Source organism: Manis javanica, chromosome 10 (genome assembly GCF_040802235.1).
Source record: "Manis javanica isolate MJ-LG chromosome 10, MJ_LKY, whole genome shotgun sequence".
NCBI classification, from domain to species: Eukaryota; Metazoa; Chordata; class Mammalia; order Pholidota; family Manidae; genus Manis; species Manis javanica.
This window is the reverse complement of record NC_133165.1, coordinates 61726395-61749529: the sequence shown is the minus strand read 5'-3', so window position 1 is coordinate 61749529 and position 23135 is coordinate 61726395. Positions and strand designations below refer to the sequence as shown.

The 23135-nt window shown below is 39.3% G+C and overlaps 1 protein-coding gene across 7 annotated transcripts in view; it reads right to left on the bottom strand.

Annotated features, from left to right (window-relative positions):
• SRGAP1 (SLIT-ROBO Rho GTPase activating protein 1) overlaps nucleotides 1–23135 on the bottom strand; it is a 280779-nt gene that overhangs the window by 214727 nt on the left and 42917 nt on the right. For 5 of the 7 annotated variants that reach the window (XM_037007150.2, XM_037007145.2, XM_037007149.2 and 2 more), the window contains exon 2: nucleotides 22795–22849. The exons of the other annotated variants lie outside the window; for them this stretch is intronic. In XM_037007150.2, the coding sequence (XP_036863045.2) occupies nucleotides 22795–22849 (55 nt within the window). The remainder of the gene's footprint in view (nucleotides 1–22794; nucleotides 22850–23135) is intronic. 7 annotated transcript variants of the gene reach the window in all.

The following is a 23135-nucleotide window of genomic DNA, read 5'->3' as shown; positions in this document are numbered from 1 at the left end:
TTTATAGGGGAAAGGGATAGAGTTAATTTAAGATAAAGCTTCATAGAAAATGTGACCCTTGAACTGTGTCTTAAAGAAGCAGAGTAGGATGGGCCAGAAAAATGCAGTGAGGGGTAGGAAGAATAGCATTCCACGTAGAATGAGTAATACAGAGAGGCAGGAAAAGCGAGAATTTCTATATAACTGAGCAATGAGGGAAGGGAAAGACCAGTCAAGGGGGGTCTTCTACATAAACCTGAGCTTTGAAAGCTGAACCCCCCCTTCACCTGGTTAAATTTCAGACAAAGGCTCAGAGGAGAACACAGCTGATTTCCTTACTGGGTATTAAAATAGTGTTACAAAAACAGCTCCCAGTCACAAATGAATTTAATCCCTTTGGGTGAAGCTTAATAAATACCACCTTATGTTTATACGACTTCCTCTTTAGAACTAGTCTTGCAGATAATGAACCCTTGTAATAGAATCTAAAAATGCTGGAGAGACATTCCCAGCTTGCCAGACCTAGAGTTTTCACGTGAGGATGGGTAAGGTTTATATTCTTTGCATTTTTTTTTTTTTGGTTCTTGTTTGTATTTTGCCGACTCTCTTTGCAGAGGGGGAAAGGGATAAAGAGTGTGGCCTCTTGTCTAATACTGACCTTTACTTGCTCCATGACCTTGGACAATTTACTTATCCTTCCAATTTCCTCAACTCTGAAAGAGGGATGGTGACAGTCCTACCTTGCAGGTTATTGCATCGTGAGAATTAAATAAGTTAGTACAACTAAAGCATTTACAGGAGTGCCTGACAAACTGCAATTGATCTCTAAGTGTCACAGAGTTAATATCATTAAAATTAAAAGGAAATGTTAATGGAGGTACAATAGCTCTCTTCTCCCCAGCAACCTGCAATGTCATTCACATAAATAATCAAGGTAGGACCTACTTGTAAGACCTACAAGGCTCCCTGAATTCTAACCCTGTACATCATCCATTCTCCAACACAATCATAAACCCAAACATGTATTACAGGTGGAGGCAAGAGAGCTAATTATGGGCCCCCAGAATAAAACGACTATGGGTACTCAACAGAGAAGAGCTTATTTTCTGTCTTAAGCCTACCTGTTATTCCTAAAATTAGAAGCTAGTAGTTTGGGGCTATTGAAAGACACTTCCTCTGTGAGAGGAAATGGAATGAGACAAGTCTGTTTAGGCAGGCTTTATTTAAAACATTCAGCACCTCTTACAAATGTAAAGTAATCAAGGCGATGCTTAAATATTTTCAAGTCTGAGATGGTTGTTGGGAGTTAACAACGGAGAGTTTGACAACTGGAGACAACAGAATAAGCAACACAGTGCCACTTCACACAGAGGTTAAACAAGGGGATGTAGTAATTTTGGGTCAGGAATCTAAGAGTTTATCTTAATTTAGCAGCTGTAGAGTTGGCAGCAGCCAAATCTAGAGAAGTCTTCAGGGAGATCAGCTTAGGGCACAGCCGTCTAGACAAAACGTCACCACTGTGTGAGTGGGTAAAGAGACACCCCCAGGATCAGCACAAGGTCTAGAAACAGAACCAGGCTGCTTTAGATGTGATGGGCACCGCAGTAGAAACCTGAAGAGATCTAGAGGCCAAGGTGTTCTGGGAGCTACCTTAAGGATGTCAAGGGCAGTTTGCAAATGCTTTCAGATATCCACTTAGAATCTTGGGTAAAATAAAGGTTTCTCCCATCATACTTCAGATTTATTGTCAAGTGTATGCTTCCTGAGACCTACTCCTTTCTGTTCTCCAAACACTCCCACGTCTTCACCCAGTAGCTGTCAGGGCAAATGGAAGATCATGTCCATGATCTTTGAGGTGGCCCTTTAAGACCAGGCTTGGCTGAGCTCGCCACCGTTCCCACCTGCCAAAAGCTGGCCTATAGGAAATTAGCGCAAGCATTTGTCCCTTACAGGCAAAAAAACTGTGCTGGTTTTACCATCACTGGCAGAGAGAGAACATAAGAGCACAGGAGAAAATACTGATACAGAATCTGTGACTATGACCAACAACCTCTTTACCCTATTATTTGCTTTCATTACATTTTTTAACCTCTTAATTCTGCTTTGTTAACATGTCTTATCGATATTACTAAAACATTACTGTTATGTTATTTTCTGTGGGGTTCTTTTCCTCAACAACAGTGTACCCTGTCTTCAATGTCTTTCAAAATACCCAGTAACTGTACCTGGGGAGAGAGGCTATAGGCAGTACGCCTATAGGTGTCCAAGCTTACAAGTTCAGATTGGGGCAAAAGAGGGTGGGAAAGGAATTGGGCTGTACTGTGTTACTCTTGAAGGCCACATTTATTGAATAATCAAATAGACTTAGAAGGATAGTCAACCAACCAGCACAAAAGGCTAGTTTATATATCAGTGACCTGAAGCTAGGATTAATTAAACCCAGAAGAGAAAGCATAGACATATTTAAAATAATTAGGCTGGCAGAGACTGAGGAAAATAATTTAATGTCAGATAAATATAATAGCCAACAATACAAAACACCAATTAATTAGAAATAATCTTGCCAAAATAACAACTCTCTAGTCTTCAAGTTGGATTTTAGACTTAACCTTGTTCAAGTCATTCCATCATCCACTGAAGCATTTACAAAACATCTATTGATTATCTAGCATTACACTTGACAACGTGGAGTAAATAAACAGAAGATGCAAACCCTTTCCTACAGAAATTTATACTCTGATGGTTAGTTTTATGTGCCAACTTGGATAGGCTATAGTACCCAATAAGTTAAACACTAATCTAGGTGTCATTATAAAGGTATTTTGTAGTTGTGTTTAACATCCACAAACAAAGGACATTAAAGAAATTAACTGCCATAACGTGGTGGGCCTCAATCACTTGAAGGGCCATTCAGGGTGAAAACTAAGGTTTTCCACAGCAGTAGACTCACAGACAATGAGTAGTGACTAGTGGTTACTAAGGGGGAGAGGCTGGGGACAGGGAAAGGGGAAGGGGAAGTGGGATAAAAGGGCACAAAGATTCACAATCAAATTATATAAATTGGTCCCAGGGATGGTAGTATGGCATGGAGAATATAGTCAATGATTCTGTAACATCTTATTATGTTGACAGATAGTAACCACCCTAGAGGGAGGGAGATGTAATAATACGAGTAACTGCTGAACCACTGTGTTGTAGATTTGAAACCAATGTAAGATTGCCTATCAATGACAATTCAAAAAAAAAAATGAAAATTAAGATTTTCCAGGGAGGAGGAGTTCTGCCTCAAGACTGCAGCATCGATTCCTGTATCAGTTTCCAGTCTACTGGCCTGCCTAGACTTTGAACTTGCAAAAATATATACGATCGGCTCTGTTTATCTAGAAACACAGACTGATACATGCTCATAAACTACTGCAAGCAGTAAATGAAAAGAACAAATTAGGACAAAGATGCCTTATAAAGGCATGCCAAAGAGTATACAGATACTTAGATAATTTCAGTATAATACTTTGTATAATGGAGCCAAGTACAAAAGAGAGTAGGAACATAGGAGTTACCTGTATTGCCTGGAACAGTTGCAGTTAGTCAAAAATATCAGTGATTTGAAAGAAGGATACACAGGCAATTTGTTAAAGGAAAAGGAAAAAGCACACCCAATTGAAAAGAGGTGCTAAACTGCAGAGTACATCTGTTGGAGCATAAAGTAAAAAGACAGGATGAAGGTCAGGGGATGAAACAAGTGGTAGGGTAGGAGATGAAGTAGGTTGCAGATGGAAGGCCAGGTCTGCATGTGAGAAGGACAAGATCTTGGAGGATAAGACCCGACTGTATTAAGCCTTCATGAATTTCATAGTTGTTCCATTCATTTCTGTTGATTTTATAAATGCATAAATGAATATTATTGGATTACATAGGATGATAAGGAAGATGTGTAGTTAGAATGAGAAGTAGAACAAGTTCGGCAGTGAGGCAGGGTACCAGATCAGTATTAAGCACAAATTCTGTTTCTACATGCTAACAACACACACTCTAAACAAATTTTTAAAAATCCCATTTATAGTATTATGCAGCCAAAATAAAATATCTAGGAAAAACTTTAACAAATATAACACTTACATGCTAAAAACTACAAAACATTGCTGAAAGCTATTAAGATCCAAATAAGTGGGAAGACATCTCATGTCTGTTGATGAAAGACTCATTATATATTATTAAGAAGGCAAGAATCTCTACATTGATGTACAAATTCAACATAATCCATATCAAAATCTCAGTTAATCTGATTTTTTACAAAAATTGACAAGCTGATCCTAAAATTCATATCGAAATGGGAATAACCCAGGATGGCAAACAGAACAAAACACCTTGAAAAGTACAAAGTTGGAAGACTCACCCTTCAAAACTCACTACAAAGCTATACTACTCAAGACAGTGTGGTACTGGCATGATGATATACACATGTATCAGTGGAATAGAACTAAGAGTCCAGATATAAACCCTCACACTGATGGCTAACTGATTTTCAACCAGGGTGACAATTCAATGGTGAAAGAATAATCTTTTCAATAAATGGTGCTGAACAACTGGATATGCACATGCAAAAGATAAATTTAGGCATCTACCTCACACCTTACAAAAAAATTAACACAAATTATATTTTAGGCCAAAATGTAAGAATTAAAACCATGAAATGCCTAGAAGAAAATATATAAGTAAATAAATATTTGTGAACTTGGGTTAGGCAATGGTCTCTTAGATTTTGCACTAAAAGTACAAGTAACAAAAGAAAAAACAGGCAAGTTGCACTTCATGGAAACTAAACATTTTTATGTCTCACAGAACACCATCAAGAAAATGAAAAAACAATCCACAACATGGGAGAAAATATCTGCAAGTCATGTATTTTACATGGGATTTGTATCTAGATTATATAAAGAACTCTTATGACTCAACAATAAAGACAAACAGCTCTGTTTTAAAATAGGCAAACAATTTGAATATACATTTCTCCACAAAAGATACATAGCCATTATGCACATGAAACAAATGCGTAATATCATTAACCATTAAAGAAATGTAAATCAAAATGACAACAAGACATCACTTCATACTCATTAGGATGGCCAATAATAAAAAAAAAAATCAGATAGTAACAAGGGTTGGTGAGGACTTGAAGAAAAGTAGCTCCCACATCTACTGCTGGAAGGAACATAAAATGGAAAACAATTTGGCAATTATTGAAAATGCTAAACACAGTGTTATCATATGCCCCAGCAACGCTACTCCTACGTATACACATGCCCAAGAGAACTGAAAATACACAAATATATGTCTCTACAAAAAGTTGTACACAAATGTTCACAGCAGCATCATTCATAATAGTTTTAAAAAAAGTAACCCAAATGTCTATCAACTGATGAACAAAATGTGGTATTTTCCTTCAATGGAATAGTATCCAGTCATAAAAAGGAATGAAGTACTGATACAGATGTGCTACACAAATGAACCTTGGAAACACATGCTTAGGGAATTAAGCCAATCACAAAAGAATGCAGCTCAGAGATAGCCTAAGAATAACACAAACAAACAAAATCCCTAGACCAAAGTGACAGCTGCACAACTCCATAACTTTATTAAAATCATTGACATGTGCTGCAACACGCAGATTTTATGGCATGTAAATTATCCCTGAATAAATAAAGCTGCTTAAAAAAAAAGTAGGGGGCAGAGCCAGGATGGCGGCGTGAGTAGAGCAGTGGAATTCTCCTCCCAAAACCACATAGAATTATGAAAATATACTAAAGACAACTCTTCCTAAAATAGAGACCAGACGACACAGGACAACATCCAGAACACATCCACACCTGTGAGAAACCAGCGCCTCGCAAAGGGGGTAAGATACAAGCCCCAGCCCTGCAGGACCCGAGTGCCGCTCGCCCCGGCTCCCGGCGGGTGGAAAGAAACCAGAGCAGTTTTTTTTTTCTTTTTTGGCGAGTGCTTTTTGGAAGCCTTAAACGGACAGGGACCCCAATACTAGGGAAACAGGGCAGCAAGACCGGTGAGCGGGTGCCTGAGACCGGCGCCTGAGGACAAAGAAAATTGCGCGTTTTTCCCTTTTATTTTGGTGAGTGCTTTTCAGAAGCCTTAAAGGGACAGGGACCCCAATACTAGGGAAACAGGGCAGCAAGACCAGTGACCGGGGGCCTGAGACCGGTGCCTGAGGACAAAAGAAAATCGTGCATTTTTCCCTTTTTTGTTGGCGAGTGCTTTTTGGAAGCTTTAGAGGGACAGGGACCCCAATACTAGGGAAACAAGGCATCAAGACCGGTGAGCGGGTGCCTGAGACCAGCGCCTGAGGACAAAGAAAATTGCGTGTTTTTTCCTTTATTTTTTTTTTTCCTCTTTCATTGTTGCTATTGTTGTTTTGGTTTGGAGAGTGCTTTTTGGAAGTCTTAAAGGGGCAGGACAGGACACTTAACCCAGAGGCAGGGAATCTGGGGATCTCTGGGCACTCTAACCCGTGGGCAACAGGGAGCACAGAGGCCCATTACGGAGATAAAGAGCCTCCCGGCCGCTCCCCCTCCAATGGGGCTCCACCATTTTGGAGAAGCGGCCGCAGACAGGCCACGCCCACCGCAAGACCGGAGATAAACTCCATTACAACCAGGCAGGAAGCAGAAGCCCTCTCTGTGCACAGCTGCCAAGCATAAGCAACTAGAGGTCGCTATTCTCCCAGGAGAGGAAGGCCAAAAACCAACAATAAGGAAAGCTCTCCCAGCTGTCACTCGTACCAGCTCTGCAAACTATCTCTATCACCATAAAAAGGCAAGACTACAGGCAGACAAAGATCACAGAGACAACACCTGAGAAGGAGACAGACCTAACCAGTCCTCCTGAAAAAGAATTCAAAATAAAAATCATGAATATACTGACAGAGATGCAGAGAAAAATGCAAGAGCAATGGGATGAGATGCAGAGAAAAATGCAAGAGCAATGGGATGAAGTCCAGAGGGAGATCACAGATGTCAGGAAGGAGATCACGGAAGTGAAACAACCCCTGGAAGGATTTTTAAACAGAATGGATAAGATGCAAGAGGAAATTGAAGGAATAGAAACCAGAGAACAGGAACATATAGAAGCTGACATAGAGAGAGATAAAAGGATCTCCAGGAACGAAACAACACAAAGAGAACTATGTGACCAATCCAAAAGGAATAATATCTGTATTATAGGGGTACCAGAAGAAGAAGAGAGAGGAAAAGGGATAGAAAGTCTCTTTGAAGAAATAATTGCTGAAAACTTCCCCAAACTGGGGGAGGAAATAATCGAACAGACCACGGAAATACACAGGACCCTCAACAGAAAGGATCCAAGGAGGACAACACCAAGACACATAATAATTAAAATGGCAAGGATCAACGACAAGGAAAGAGTTTTAAAGGCAGCTAGAGAGAAAAAGGTCACCTATAAAGGAAAACCCAACAGGCTATCGTCAGACTTCTCGACAGAAACCCTACAGGCCAGAAGAGAATGGCATGATATATTTAATGCAATGAAACAGAAGGGCCTTGAACCAAGGATACTGTATCCAGCACGACTATCATTTAAATATGATGGTGGGATTAACCAATTCCCAGACAAGCAAAAGCTGAAGGAATTTGCTTCCCACAAAGCACCTCTACAGGGCACCTTACAGGGACTGCTCTAGATGGGAGCACTCGTAGAAAGAGCACAGAACAAAACACCCAACATACGAAGAATGGAGGAGTAGGAATAAGAAGGGAGAGAAGAAAAGAATCTCCAGACAGTGTATATAACAGCTCAATAAGTGAGCTAAGTTAGGCAGTAAGATACTAAAGAAGCTAACCTTGAACCTTTGGTAACCACGAATCTAAAGCCTGCAATGGCAATAAGTACATATCTCTCAATAGTCACCCTAAATGTAAATGGACTTAATGCACCAATCAAAAGACACAGAGTAATAGAATGGATAAAAAAGCAAGACCCATCTATATGCTGCTTACAAGAACCTCACCTCAAACCCAAAGACAAGCACAGACTAAAAGTCAAAGGATGAAAAAACATATTTCAGGCAAACAACAGTGAGAAGAAAGCAGGGGTTGCAGTACTAATATCAGACAAAATAGACTTCAAAACAAAGAAAGTAACAAGAGATAAAGAAGGACACTACATAATGATAAAGGGCTCAGTCCAACAAGAGGATATAACCATTCTAAATATATATGCACCCAACACAGTAGCACCAGCATTTGTGAAACAAATACTAACAGAAGTGAAGAGGGAAATAGACTGCAAGGCATTCATCTTAGAAGACTTCAACACACCACTCACCCCAAAGGATAGATCCACCGGGCAGAAAATAAGTAAGGACACACAGGCATTGAACAACACACTAGAACAGATGGACCTAACAGACATCTATAGAACTCTACATCCAAAAGCAACAGGATATACATTCTTCTCAAGTGCACATGGAACATTCTCCAGAATAGACCACATACTAGCACACAACAAGAGCCTCAGTAAACTCCAAAATACTGAAATTCTACCAACCAATTTTTCAGACCACAAAGGTATAAAAGTAGAAATAAATTCTACAAAGAAAACAAAAAGGCTCACAAACACATGGAGGCTTAACAACATGCTTCTAAATAATCAATGGATCAATGAACAAATCAAAAGAGATCAAGGAATATATAGAAACAAACGACAATGACAGCACAAAGTCCCAACTTCTGTGGGATGCAGCGAAAGCAGTCTTAAGAGGAAAGTATATAGCGATCCAGGCACACCTGAAGAAGGAAGAACAATCCCAAATGATTATTCTAACATCACAACTATCGAAACTGGAAAAAGAAGAACAAAAGAGGCCTAAAGTCAGCAGAAGGAGGGACATAATAAAGATCAGAGAAGAAATAAACAAAATTGAGAAGAATAAAACAATAGCAAAAATCAACGAAACCAAGAGCTGGTTCTTTGAGAAAATAAATAAAATAGAAAAGCCTCTAGCCAAACTTATTAAGAGAAAAAGAGAATCAACACAAATCAACATAATCAGAAATGAGAATGGAAAAATCACGACAGACCCCACAGAAATACAAAGAATTATTAAAGACTATGAAAACCTATATGCCAACAAGCTGGAAAACCTAGAAGAAATGGACAACTTCCTAGAAAAATACAACCTCCCAAGACTGACCAAGGAAGAAACACAAAAGTTAAACAAACCAATTATGAGCAAAGAAATTGAAACGGTAATCAAAAAACTACCCTAGAACAAAACTCCGGGGCCGGACGGATTTACCTCGGAATTTTATCAGACACACAGAGAAGACATAATACCCATTCTCCTTAAAGTGTTCCAAAAAATAGAAGAGGAGCGAATACTCCCAAACTCATTCTATGAAGCCAACATCACCCTAATACCAGGCAAAGACCCCACCAAAAAAGAAAATTACAGACCAATATCCTTGATGAATGTAGATGCAAAAATACTCAATAAAATATTAGCAAACAGAATTCAACAGTATATCAAAAGGATCATACACCATGACCAAGTGGGATTCATCCCAGGGATGCAAGGATGGTACAACATTCGAAAATCCATCAACATCACCCACCACATCAACCAAAAGAAAGACAAAAACCACATGATCATCTCCATAGATGCAGAAAAAGCATTCGACAAAATTCAACATCCATTCACGATAAAAACTCTCAGCAAAATGGGAATAGAGGCCAAGTACCTCAACATAATAACGGCCATATATGATAAACCCACAGCCAGCATTATACTGAACAGCAAGAAGCTGAAAGCATTTCCTCTGAGATCGGGAACCAGACAGGGATGCCCACTCTCCCCACTGTTATTTAACATAGTACTGGAAGTCCTAGCCACGGCAATCAGACAAAACAAAGAAATACAAGGAATCCAGATTGGTAAAGAAGAAGTTAAACTGTCACTATTTGCAGATGATATGATACTGTACATAAAAAATCCTAAAGACTCCACTCCAAAACTACTGGAACTGATATTGGAATACAGCAAAGTTGCAGGATACAAAATTAACACACAGAAATCTGTAGCTTTCCTATACACTAACAATGAACCAATAGAAAGAGAAATCAGGAAAATAATTCCATTCACAATTGCATCAAAAAGAATAAAATACCTAGGAGTAAACCTAACCAAAGAAGTGAAAGACTTATACTCTGAAAACTACAAGTCACTCTTAAGAGAAATTAAAGGGGACACTAACAAATGGAAACTCATCCCATGCTCATGGCTAGGAAGAATTAATATCGTCAAAATGGCCATCCTGCCTAAAGCAATATACAGATTTGATGCAATCCCTCTCAAATTACCAGCAACATTCTTCAATGAATTGGAACAAATAATTCAAAAATTCATATGGAAACACCAAAGACCCCGAATAGCCAAAGCAATCCTGAAAAAGAAGAATAAAGTAGCGGGTATCTCACTCCCCAACTTCAAGCTCTACTACAAAGCCATAGTAATCAAGACAATTTGGTACTGGCACAAGAACACAGCCACAGACCAGTGGAACAGATTAGAGACTCCAGACATTAACCCAAACATATACAGCCAATTAATATTTGATAAAGGAGCCATGGACATACAATGGCAAAATGACAGTCTCTTCAACAGATGGTGCTGGCAAAACTGGACAGCTACATGTAGGAGAATGAAACTGGACCTTTGTCTAACCCCATATACAAAGGTAAACTCAAAATGGATCAAAGACCTGAATGTAAGTCATGAAACCATTAAACTCTTGGAAAAAAACATAGGCAAAAACCTCTTAGACATAAACATGAGTAACCTCTTCTTGAACATATCTCCCCGGGCAAGGAAAACAACAGCAAAAATGAGCAAGTGGGACTACATTAAGCTGAAAAGCTTCTGTACAGCAAAAGACACCATCAATAGAACAAAAAGGAACCCTACAGTATGGGAGAATATATTTGAAAATGACAGATCCGATAAAGGCTTGACGTCCAGAATATATAAAGAGCTCACACGCCTCAACAAACAAAAAACAAATAACCCAATTAAAAAATGGGCAGAGGAACTGAACAGACAGTTCTCTTAAAAAGAAATACAGATGGCCAAGAGACACATGAAATGATGCTCCACATCGCTAATTATCAGAGAAATGCAAATTAAAACTACAATGAGGTATCACCTCACACCAGTAAGGATAGCTGCCATCCAAAAGACAAACAACAACAAATGTTGGCGAGGCTGTGGAGAAAGGGGAACCCTCCTACACTGCTGGTGGGAATGTAAATTCGTTCAACCATTGTGGAAAGCAGTATGGAGGTTCATCAAAATGCTCAAAACAGACCTACCATTTGACCCAGGAATTCCACTCCTAGGAATTTACCCTAAGAACGCAGCAATCAAGTTTGAGAAAGACAGATGCACCCCTATGTTTATCACAGCACTATTTACAATAGCCAAGAATTGGAAGCAACCTAAATGTCCATCGGAAGATGAATGGATAAAGAAGATGTGGTACATATACACAATGGAATACTACTCAGCCATAAGAAGAGGAAAAACCCTACCATTTGCAGCAACATGGATGGAGCTGGAGAGTATTATGCTCAGTGAAATAAGCCAAGCGGAGAAAGAGAAATACCAAACGATTTCACTCATCTGAGGAGTATAGGAACAAAGGAAAAACTGAAGGAACAAAACAGCAGCGGAATTACAGAACCCAAAAATGGACTAACAGGTACCGAAGGGAAAGGAACTGGGGAGGATGGGTGGGCAGGGGGAGATAAGGGGGGGAAGGAGAAGGGGGGTATTAAGATTAGCATGCATGGGGGGGAGGGAGAAAGGGGAGGGTGGGCTCTACAACACAGAGAGGACAAGTAGTGATTCTACATTTTGCTATGCTGATGGACAGTGACCGTAAGGTGGTTTTTAGGGGGGACTTGATATAGGGGAGAGCATAGTAAACATAGTATTCTTCATGTAAGTGTAGGTTAAAGATTAAAAAAAAAAAAAAGTTCCTGTGTGCAGACCTCCAATGAGTTCTACACAGTGGTATAGAGGGCATGTCAAAGTGTGGGCAAAGGGTCTGTTTGTTTCTATGCAGAAGATCAAGGCCTAGCTTGGCTACCCAGAAGATGAACTAAGATATGATACGAAGAGGAGCTTCCGGCATCAGCACTCTCTGGAGGACTCGTGCCAGGGGATGATCATCAAAAAACCTCCACAGGGATCCACGCAATGCTGCGGTTGTGGCTGCGTCCACCCCACCTTTTCCTGGATTTGCCATTGGAATGAGGAGGGAGATGTCTAGGTTGGCATGTGCATACAGTGAGACAATGAATTTGACCGGATCTGTACTGTTGGAACTCAATCAGGAGTTGGGAGGGGTGCAAGTTGTAGTGCTCCAAAATCTTACAACTATAGACTATCTACTGTTAAAAGAACATATGGGATGTGAACAGATCCCAGAAATGGGTTGCTTTAATTTGTCTGATCTCTCTCAGACTGTTCAAGTACAGTTGGACAATATCCATCATATCATAGACTAATTTTCACAAATGCCTAGGGTGCCTAAATGGTTTTCTTGGCTTCACTGGAGATGGCTGGTAATTATAGATTTGCTTTGTTTATGTCACCGTATTCCTATTATGTTAATATGTGTGCGCAAGTTAGTTAGTAGTTTAAAACCTATACATACTTAAGGCACTCTACAAGAAGATATGTCAAAGAAATAATCAATCCTCCCATGTTTTCTTCCATATGCTTCCTGTATAGCTTTTCTTCTTCCTTCTTAATTACAACCCTTAAATAGAATTCGTGCCTCATATCGAAGTTACCGAGTATCATAATTCCTCCAGGTGGTAAAGATACCTCGAGACAAGTGCTGGGCATAGAAGCCACAGGGCATAAATCTGCAATGAAGTAAAAAGCTAACCTTTCAAACAATATGGCTTCTCTCTCACTTACCAACTTTACATTTCCCTGTATGGCCCCGGAAGATGACTGGTGAGCCAGAGACGGGTAAGATTCCTCAAGGGAGGAACAACCTAAGACAGGCACAGTCACAGGGGGGCCATCAGGTGAGAAATGGGGGAACAACAGTGGTGAAGCTTAGAACCTCACACCCCCCTGTGTTGAGAGAAAGCTTCTGCATCCATGGATGTTTTATTGCCCTTGTCTAGCTCGGATTAGCGCATAGTCTACAGGCACACACCTCATCATCTACAATTGCTCTCTTAAAACACTAAACTATGTTTTCTACCTTCATCTTGCATCTACCTACCACTTCAGCACTTTATTAAAAATAAAAGTAATAATAATAATAAAGGGAGAAATGTGGGATCCACATATAAATCAAGTATAAAAATCAAATGAATATTCATATTTGACCTGACTGTTTATAGTTCATAATGCGTGATGAGAACCGAAAGTTTCTGTGATGATTGCCCTTGTACTGTTCACCATGTAAGAACTTATTCACTATGTAAGAACTTGTTCGTTACGCTTCAGAAGATTGGAGACTGACGAGAACTAGGCTTGAGATGGATTAATGATTGTGCATCGAGCATTGACCCCCCTATACAGAATTTTATTGTTGTTAACAACCATTTGATCAATAAATATGAGCGATGCCCTCTCAAAAAAAAAAGTAAACGTGAGGCAAGAATCTGTCAGGACCAAATACGCCTTTTTAAGAACACAGAGAAAACTTCTGAAGTTTAAAAAGAAAAAATTTCATAGAATTCATGGGTCTCTGAGAACAATCACAGGTCCTTGCTTGGTTAAGAAAATTTGCTGCAAGGGTATAAGACAGTCTTGACAAAGCATTTCAGGGACCTAAATGATTCTACACTTTTTGCATGTACACAGAAAGACAAGACAAAAATTGAGGAAGTTCTTAAACTCACTTTGATGACAATCTTTTTTAGAATGCCTTATATACAATTCTATGCCTTTCCTGTTATATTTTCATTTATCCTCATATGCATTTATTGTTTTTTAAAAAGACCATAAAGGACATGTTTTAAAAAGTAACCTGTAGTTCTACACCTATCAGCTACAGGAACGCTCCTATTTTCCCTGCTTGTTGTTTTATTTTGGGTTCTTTTTTTCCGTGTGTAAAAATTGCTAATTTGTGACACAGTTGAATCTGTTAGCCTTCTAGGTTGTTTATTCTACAAGGCTGCAAATCATCAGCCCTCGATGGGTCTGCCTGAGGCCAACCTTTTAAAGCGCCATACACTGCGCACACTATCTCCACGATTCCGGCTCATCTCCAGAAACACGAAGCATTGCATTTTGTGTGCTATAGCTCCATCAGAGTGACAGGGCTTACTTGGGTATGTGTTGGGGGGGGGGGGGGGGTTGTCCCTCCACTAAATGGCCCCAGGCTGCTGGGCCTTCCATCCTTCCTGTGCTGTTATTCCTCACTTCTGTCTGTGGGCCTGATTGTAGCTAGCACCCTTTTCTCCTTTCCTGTGTATTGACTCTGTTGTCCTATGGATTAGGAAGCCAACTATTAAACTTGATAGTTTAGACTGTGTATAAATCAAAGCTGGGGATTGAAGTTTTGGGTAGAGGTTTTAGATTCCCCAGTATGTATACACTGCATGAGCTTTGGTTGTATACATGTGGCTTTTTCAAAAATGCGGCGCTTTATCAAGATAGTTGGACCACCCAATAAATACTGTGCCGGGACTCCTCTTGGCTTCGCTCACATCAACTCAGCTCTTAAGGACCTCAAAGAGAATGCCAGCTTCACCATCAGATAACCTGGGTACATGCAGCTTCTACCACCCCACCCTGTGCCCAGACTTGGAAAAAATGATCATGAGGTTTTGGTTTTTATTGACCATGTATGCTTCAGAATTCTTTTGACAACACTATAGTACGATACTAACGATATCAGAATTGTCACTTAAGGTAAAAACCAGGACCATGGCCAAAAACAGGGGTCCACAAGCACATCTTAAAAAACTATAGATAGCTATTTCTGATTTTTATAGTCAAACTGTATTTAGAATATGTAATGCTGAACAAATTTCCCTGGAAGGGTATAAAAGAAATTGGTGCTACTGTTGCTTTGTGGGAAGGGCAGCACGCGGCAGGAGTGGAACGGAAATTTTTCCCAATACAGCCACAGTTTTCGGTTTTTGAACACGTCACTGTATTTACAGGAGAGTAAAGATAGAACAGTTCTCATAAGGACACAATATAGAAGTTGCGTATTATCACCCCTGTTCACATCAGTGACCAGAACTTTTGCCACATGACCACATGCAGCTGTAAGAGAACATGGGAAATAGTCTTGAGAAGGTGTATGTCCAGCTAAAACTTGGGAAGTTGTATTTTTAAAGGAGAAGGGAGCACAGATATTGGTATACAAATAACTGTGGCAATTTCAGCCACAAACAAATAACACAAAACTCAGGGGAGGAGTTACGTCTGGTGGGAGGGAAGAGAATGTATTCCAGGGACTTTAGGAGTATTAATAACATTTCTTAAGCCAGATGATGATAATATCCAATTTAATTTTTCATCGTTATTCCTCTAAATGTGTGTGTGTATAATATTCACTTTATGTATTTCACAATTTAAAAAACATTACAGTTGTTGAGACTAGGTATGGATTCATTATACTATTCCACTTTGGAGTATGCTTGAAAAAGTCTGTAATAAAAAGTTTACACACACAGTTTACACACATATATATATTTAGTATATATACATACTCTAGTGTGTGTATGTATGTATATATATATGTACACACACATACTAATATACTTTCATCTGAATACCCTCTCAGATACATAATACTTATTAAAAACCTACTTTGTAAAGAGTACTGTCCTATATGTTACATATACACATTTCCTATATGGATATGAGAAATAAAGGACTGACTATGCTATCCTTAAAATGTGTATAATCTGACTGGGAGATCAAGATGAAAACAATACAGGGTATGATGGAGTGACCAAATGGAGAAGCCAGAGAAAGCAGTTTGCTGCTGTGTTGTTAGCTGCCTTTCCCACAGCTCTTTGAAAATGAGCTCACTTATTTAGTTTTTCCCTAGAGGTCACTGAGGTGCTGAAGGTCTTTCAGACAAACCAGAGATCTGAATTTTTATAAAAAAAACCTGATTTTTCAAACCCCATAAAGGCCAAAATAAGGCAGCTTTGCAAGCTTAGTCTGGCAGGCCACCAATTCCTGATTTAAGTTTTTATGGAGAACCATGTTAAACAACTTATGGCATGAAGATGATGTTGAAATAAATTTTCACAAGTCACAGTTTAAATAATTCTAATTTACAGTCTTAAATCAGAGTTGATTATTCCTCATGGGGGTTATACTCCTTGATGATAATCCAGTTAAGATTTCATCTCTGGCTCTCTTCTGACACCCCTCGGATGCTCTCCTCCAGCTTTCATCCTAGAGCAGTTGGGGATCCATGTTGTGTTTAGGAAGAGCTCCCAGCAAAGCTCAATCAAGCTGGGGAGGTGTGACTACTGTGCAAGCCAGTATGTGACTGAGTGCTAAACCATGAGATGCCAGTTATGGGCAGTCCAGGGTCACAGAGAGGTCAGGGCGGGCAGGAACACTCGCAAAGAAATGCCACTGTTCATAGACAAAGCAAGATTTTGCTTGGCGTTAAAGCATGAGCCCAATTCAGATGGTCAGAGGGGGAAGGGAGCAAGCTTTATGAAGGCAGAAGACAGGGTGGGCTCAGCATGCACCACAATGAGACCAGACAGGATAACTCCACAAGAAGAGGACACATTCGGGAGAATTGGGGAAGATAAACTTGCAGAGCTAAACATGAGGCCAGACTATGAATGACTCATTTTTTCTTAGGGATTTATCCACTATTGGAATTATCTGTCATAGGGTTCCTCAGCTCTTAGTGTGCAGAAATAAGAACAAACCGTATTAGGAATATTACTTGTAAAGAACAACTTTCAGATTTCTCCAGGACAAGGACCTTATTTATGTTTGGCTATGAATTCCTAGCACCTAGAATTGTTAACTGGCACATAGTAAGTGTTCTAAAAATGCCTGGAAAATAAATGACTGAATAATAGTCACACAGAAATTGCCCAAACCAGCAGGTCATGGCTGTCTCTAACAAAAAAAGGTGCATATATCTAGTTGTGAGTTCCCAGTCTATAATCATCATCAATTAGATGTGTTTCATCATCTTTACCACTTGCTCTTATTATTTTTAGACCTCCTCCTTTAATATGAATGGCTTTTTTTTGCATGATTTCTTTTTTTAAGCTTGATAGTACAAAATTCTAAAGAATAATTTCTTCCTTGTAATTTATTTTTAATTAGGGAAAAGAAGACAAATGGAGACATGAGGCACTGCTCAGTTTGTAACTGCAGATGTAGAACTGTTTTCAGCATCGTTTATTTCCCACAAGTGGGAGAATAGTCCACTGTAGGTAACAGGGAGTCCTTGGTATATCTAGCATGTCACATTAGACTATTATTTATTATATATCTTCTTTTCCCTACCTGCATCCCCACACCCAAAATAAAATACACAATGAATAAGCCTTGTTAAGAGCTTCTACAAAGATTCTAGAAAGTCCTTTGACACTAATGCCCCCTTGGCATTATTTCGGTGCTTCACATTTACTAGTGACTTATTTGTGAAGTCTGATAAACTGGAACAAAAATATTTTAAATTTATTATATATGGAGGCACTTCATATCTATTTAGATTCTTATGAACATACAGAATGCAAAAATTAATAAAAATCAAAAACAACGGTGAAACCTAGCCAATGGCATGTGGTCAGTGAGGAAAGAAATGAAATACACTACACATCTATCAAGACTCTTCAAACTAAACTGGTCCAATTTGAAACAAGAGTCAAGTAGGTTAGGTTTCCTTACCATTCCCTTTGCCAAAAGGTATACCTGAGTTCAAACTTACAAGTTTTCTTCTTTTAAAAAGAAAAATTTAGAACAATATCTAAAAGTGGTAAATATGAAGATTCCAAAAAGATTATCTAATATCAATAAACATTTATTAGCTCATTACTGTTGTTTTTGGTATCTACTTCAGTTTTATAATATTTATGTAATGTAAATCTTTTAAAAGTATTAGCAACACATCCAGTTTAAAACTCAGCACAATTCAGATTTTAGTTTAAGAAAATTTCCCATATTGGAACAGAGACTAAAGTGCACAATAAAGTATCCATTTTATCTGGCATAATTACATTTCAAAACGATCAGAAAGGAACATAAGAAATGTTCAAGGAAATGTTCCGATTCATGATAACATCATGACTGTTTAGAATGAATACAGAATGCATAATTTTCTTATAAATTAGGAATGGAATGTACTGAGCTCACTGTATTAGATTAGATTCCATTACTGCGAAACCAAGCCCTTAACAGCCATACTGATCTCCACATTTCCGAATGAATTAAAAGGCTTCCAACAAGCTTCCTTTCCAACACAGGAAATCCTGTTGGAGTCCCCTCTACAAGTATGCGTCATGCTCACGGCCTTTCATTTTGCAACCCTTTAAAAGGCCGACATTAGCTGTACTTTACAGGAAGTTCTTCCTTTATTCCCTCAATAGTTCATAGGATAAACTTGAAGGTGAGCATAAATTGAGCTGTGTTTTCTTATCACAGTGAAGCAGCTGTGCAGAGGGTGAGCCGCCGCCACCCCATGGACCCAAACCTTTCCTTTTCTCATCTTTGAAATGTATTCAGCTTGAGGTGAGTGGGCCTTCTATGTCTTCTTGTTCTGATTTCTGTATTAATCATCTAGAAATACCTTTGAAAATCAAGGAGCAAACAATCTATTTCCCCTTCCCCAATCCAAAACCAAATGCTAACCAAAATGAAATCTGCAGAAAGATTTGTATTAGTTAACTATGGTCTCAAATTGAATTTGAGGCTCAGAATAAAGACACATGAAAATGCAATGTAATGAAATTTAATGAAGAAAAATTTTACCAAGTGGAGAACACCATCATTTTAATAGGACTGTGGGAAATGATGCTATTTTAAGACACATGAAATAGCAGGTAAGGTGAATTGAGGTTGTTACCAAAGGAATTTTGAGAGCATATTCAAGAGCTACTGCCTAAATAGAAGATTCACAGATTCCTTTTAGAGGAGTTTTTTCACCTCCCATAAACTGTGCACAGATGTCATTGATTAGAGTGAAAATATCCCTGGCTGCATATATTGTTCCAGAGCACATTAGCCTGATTCCCAAACATGGTCTTCTCAACATTTACAACTATGGAAACCACCTCAAAATAGTCCACATTCTAGTAATAGACCCTATGGTGATCAGATCCTTTATTTAAAGGCAGAAAATCTGCCCATGTCAAAATGGACAAGTCAAGGGTTCATACACATCACAAAAGAGTTAGTAACTCATGATGCTAATTTCTTCCTCAACATTAAGATTCTGTTATGTGAAGAGAGGTCCATCAGATCAGTCCACGCTTTCTGCCATCCTCCAGAATGCTGCCACACTGTGAGGTCTCATGGAGAAGTTCACACATGTTCCTTAGAAACACGGTTCTTGAATGCACACTCTTCCCGTCCTCTACAGTTCCTCCCCTGATGCCTGGGCATCATCTGCCCACTTCTCCGAGGCGCTTACATGCCTTTGGGACTATGCAAAGGAGAGAGGAATGTGGAAGAGGACCCAGAAGCTGGTTTCCCTGAGCCAACTGATGACAGGTGTAGAGAGAAGCCTACCACTTGCAAACCTCAGAACTATTCATGTTGCATCTTCTCTCCTTCAGGGCCTAAGATCTGTACCTAGACTTTGTACTCCTATTAGATAATCCAACTGGAATATTCTGCAATGTGGTTTCTATACTAAACACTCAATATATCATCATCCTATTCTTAACAAGAACAATTTACTGAGTACTTAATAAGTTCTAGGCACTAGGCTAAGTACATGGGTACTACATCATTTACCTGCCACAGCAACACTATGGCATATGTCCTCTTACTGTCCCCTCTGCCCCTCTTCCCCCTCCTCTTCCCTAGTCTTCCTGATGAAAACAAGATTGGACTCACTAAGGTCAGAGTGTGGATGTGGCAGACAGGCCAGATGTTTCCAGAACCCACCGTCTTAAGCATTACACTACACTGAGCCTCATTAAAAAAAAAAAAAAAACTGAACTTAGTGAAGAATAGACCTGAGGAAGACATGTGGCAGAAGGCAATGTCTTATCTTTTGATACCAAAGAGTAAAGGCGCATACCAGCTGCGGTCAAGGATCAGAATTCACCACAGAGCAGGTGAATCTGAGAGGCCACCCATGCCTTGAACTAATTCATCATGAAGCAAAGAGGCAAAGACCTTCAAGTGCAACTATTTGCCAGCAGTAAGCAACAGCCCAACACCTACCTTCACATAGGCACTTCTGGGACACCGTGAAGAAGTCCACACACATGGCAGGATACATGACATCATCTTACACAAAGCTGTCCAGGTTAAAGGACTGTCTGAGATGTTACAGCTTATAAACAGGGAATGGTGAATGTGGAGTTCAAACTCAGATCTTTAGATTCCAGATCTAGACTCATAGTTAGTGATTCTGGCATGCACAATGCTGTCCAACAGACTTTTCTATAATGATGGCCAGAATCTTTATCTGTGCTGTCCAGAGCACATCCAAATGTGGCTGTGGGACCGAGGAATTTAAGAATACATGTCTTAAAATAATTTTTATTTGAATAGTCAACTATCTACCCAGAGATAGCAACAGATCCCACAACTTATGGGCGCAGTCTTACAAGACTGCCCCCACTTCTGATGCCAATTGCAAATCCAGGCTGTCACCTGGCCTCTGAACACCTGGAGGTACTGGGAAGATAATGTTGCCATAGAGGAAACAGAAGCTCTACGACCCTTCCCCCTACTTTGTCCAGTGCATCTCTTCCACCTGGCTGTTCCTGAGTTGTGTCCCTTTCCAATAAACCAGTAATCTAGTAAGTAAACTGCTATCCTGAGTTCTGTGAACCATTCTAGCAAATGATTGGACCCAAGGAGAGGGTTCAATGGAACCCCTGTTTTATAGCTGGTTGGTCAGAAGCCTTGGTGACAACCTGGGCTTGGAACTGGCACCTGAAGTGGGAGCAGTCTTACAGGACAGAGACTTTATCCTGTGGGTTCTGATGCCTCTCAGGTACATAGTGTCAGAATTGAATTAAATCTTAGAACACTCAGCAGGTGTTCTAAGAATTGCTTTTAGTGTTGGAAAAATTTCCACATGTTTGGTAATGAGAAGTACTGAGAGTTGAGTATACAGTCAGAAAGAAAAACAGAATTTTCTCTTACAGTATATTGGACAATACAGGGCTTAAAGTTCCACAAACCATTTCAACTACACCTACTATATGTGTGTATCATGAAATGTATTTTCTATGGAAGCCTGACTACTTCCACATGGGTAAGTAAACCATCAGAAGCCAAAGAAAGGCTCTAATCTTGGTTTAAACATTAACTTTTATATAAAGCTAACAAGCCATATATTAAAAAGCAACAGAGTGCCTTAAACACAGTAAGTGCTCAATTAAAGTTTTTTTAGTAAACAAATAAGGCTTTTATTTCCTAATGCACAAAAGAACTTTAACATCAGATATAACTATAGTAACAACACTCTAATGAGTATTAAAATTCATTGAAATGTTCAGAGCCAATAAAAGTAAAATATAGCAGGCTAATCTATGTGGGGATTTGTCCAAGGTCACTTAGGCAAGTCACTTGGCCTCTCTTGTTTCAGTTTTCTCTTCTGTAGAATGAAGGGACTGACCTGACCCACTGATTCCTAGCTGTTGGCAGCTGTCACATTTTAGCTGTCCGGAATGTCACGGGTACTCAGTAAACCCTTTCTGTTTAATAACTGTAGCTGAATACAGCTTAATATGATACAATCAGATCTAGAACCTTATTCTGTTCTTTTCAGAAATCCATCATCACCTTGCAGAGTCACTAATACAGAGAAGTACATTTTGATCTCTTCTTAGACGGGGATACGCCCCTGCTGCCTAACACATACATAATGACTTCCAAGTCCTACATTTGCAAAGCCTGGTTTTCTCCTGACAATGGAACCAGCACAGTTCTTCTCAGATCTTCAATTTCCTTATTCTTTCATTTCAGCTGAAATAAAATCTCCATTTAAACTCAGAAATGACACCCTGTTTTTAGCCGACACATACAACATACATTTTTCAATAAACTAAACAATTTATGATTGGAGAGTGGGTGGGAAAAGCAGTCAAAATAACTATAGCAGCAAAAGACTGGGTTCACCTAGCAATAGCTTGGATATGCAGCACAAAGCTCTAAAGACCCTAATTCTGTACTTGGGTTTACCATGGTGCACTTCTAAATGCCTACATAACTGAACAGCCCAGCTCAATCTCACATGGCATGCAATCAAGGAAAATAGTGGGCCACAGCAAATAACTTCAAAGTCTTGGCACCACTTAGGTTAATAATACATATTTATTACAATTTATTTTAGCATAGTACTTTTAATTAAATGCGCTAAAGTCTATACCAACCTATTTTCAACCACAGGCAGGCATTATGCACTCTGAAGAGAAGCATCTAGAGCACGCCTTTTTTCAAAAAGTATGCCTCACATGGGTAACAGTTCCTGTAAACACTGGCTTAGAGTGAGATGCAGCTTCTTCCTAAGCTGACCTTCAGAGATAAGATTCAAAGAGTGAGCTGTAAGTTTTAAAGAACTGCTCACTTACCATAATGGCTTTGCCAGTCAGGTGCTATAAACTTTCCATGATGTGCCCTCATGCACTAAAAAAAAGCAAAAGAACAGGGCAAAGATCATGGGCTGGGAAAACATCACCTTTATTCTGTTAAAATATACCCAAATGTGAAAAACATACCAACATTGCTTGTAAATTCCATTCGTTAAACTCAAAAGAGAAAAACGAGAGGCGAACATTCTGATTGAATATCATGGCTTAAAGGCATTTGTTTAGAATATTTTCCTATCGCTTTCTTAATGAAAATGGTAACAATGATTTGGTGTGAACAGTAATTCAGGGTTACATATTTTATGACTTCATTACTTTTAGGG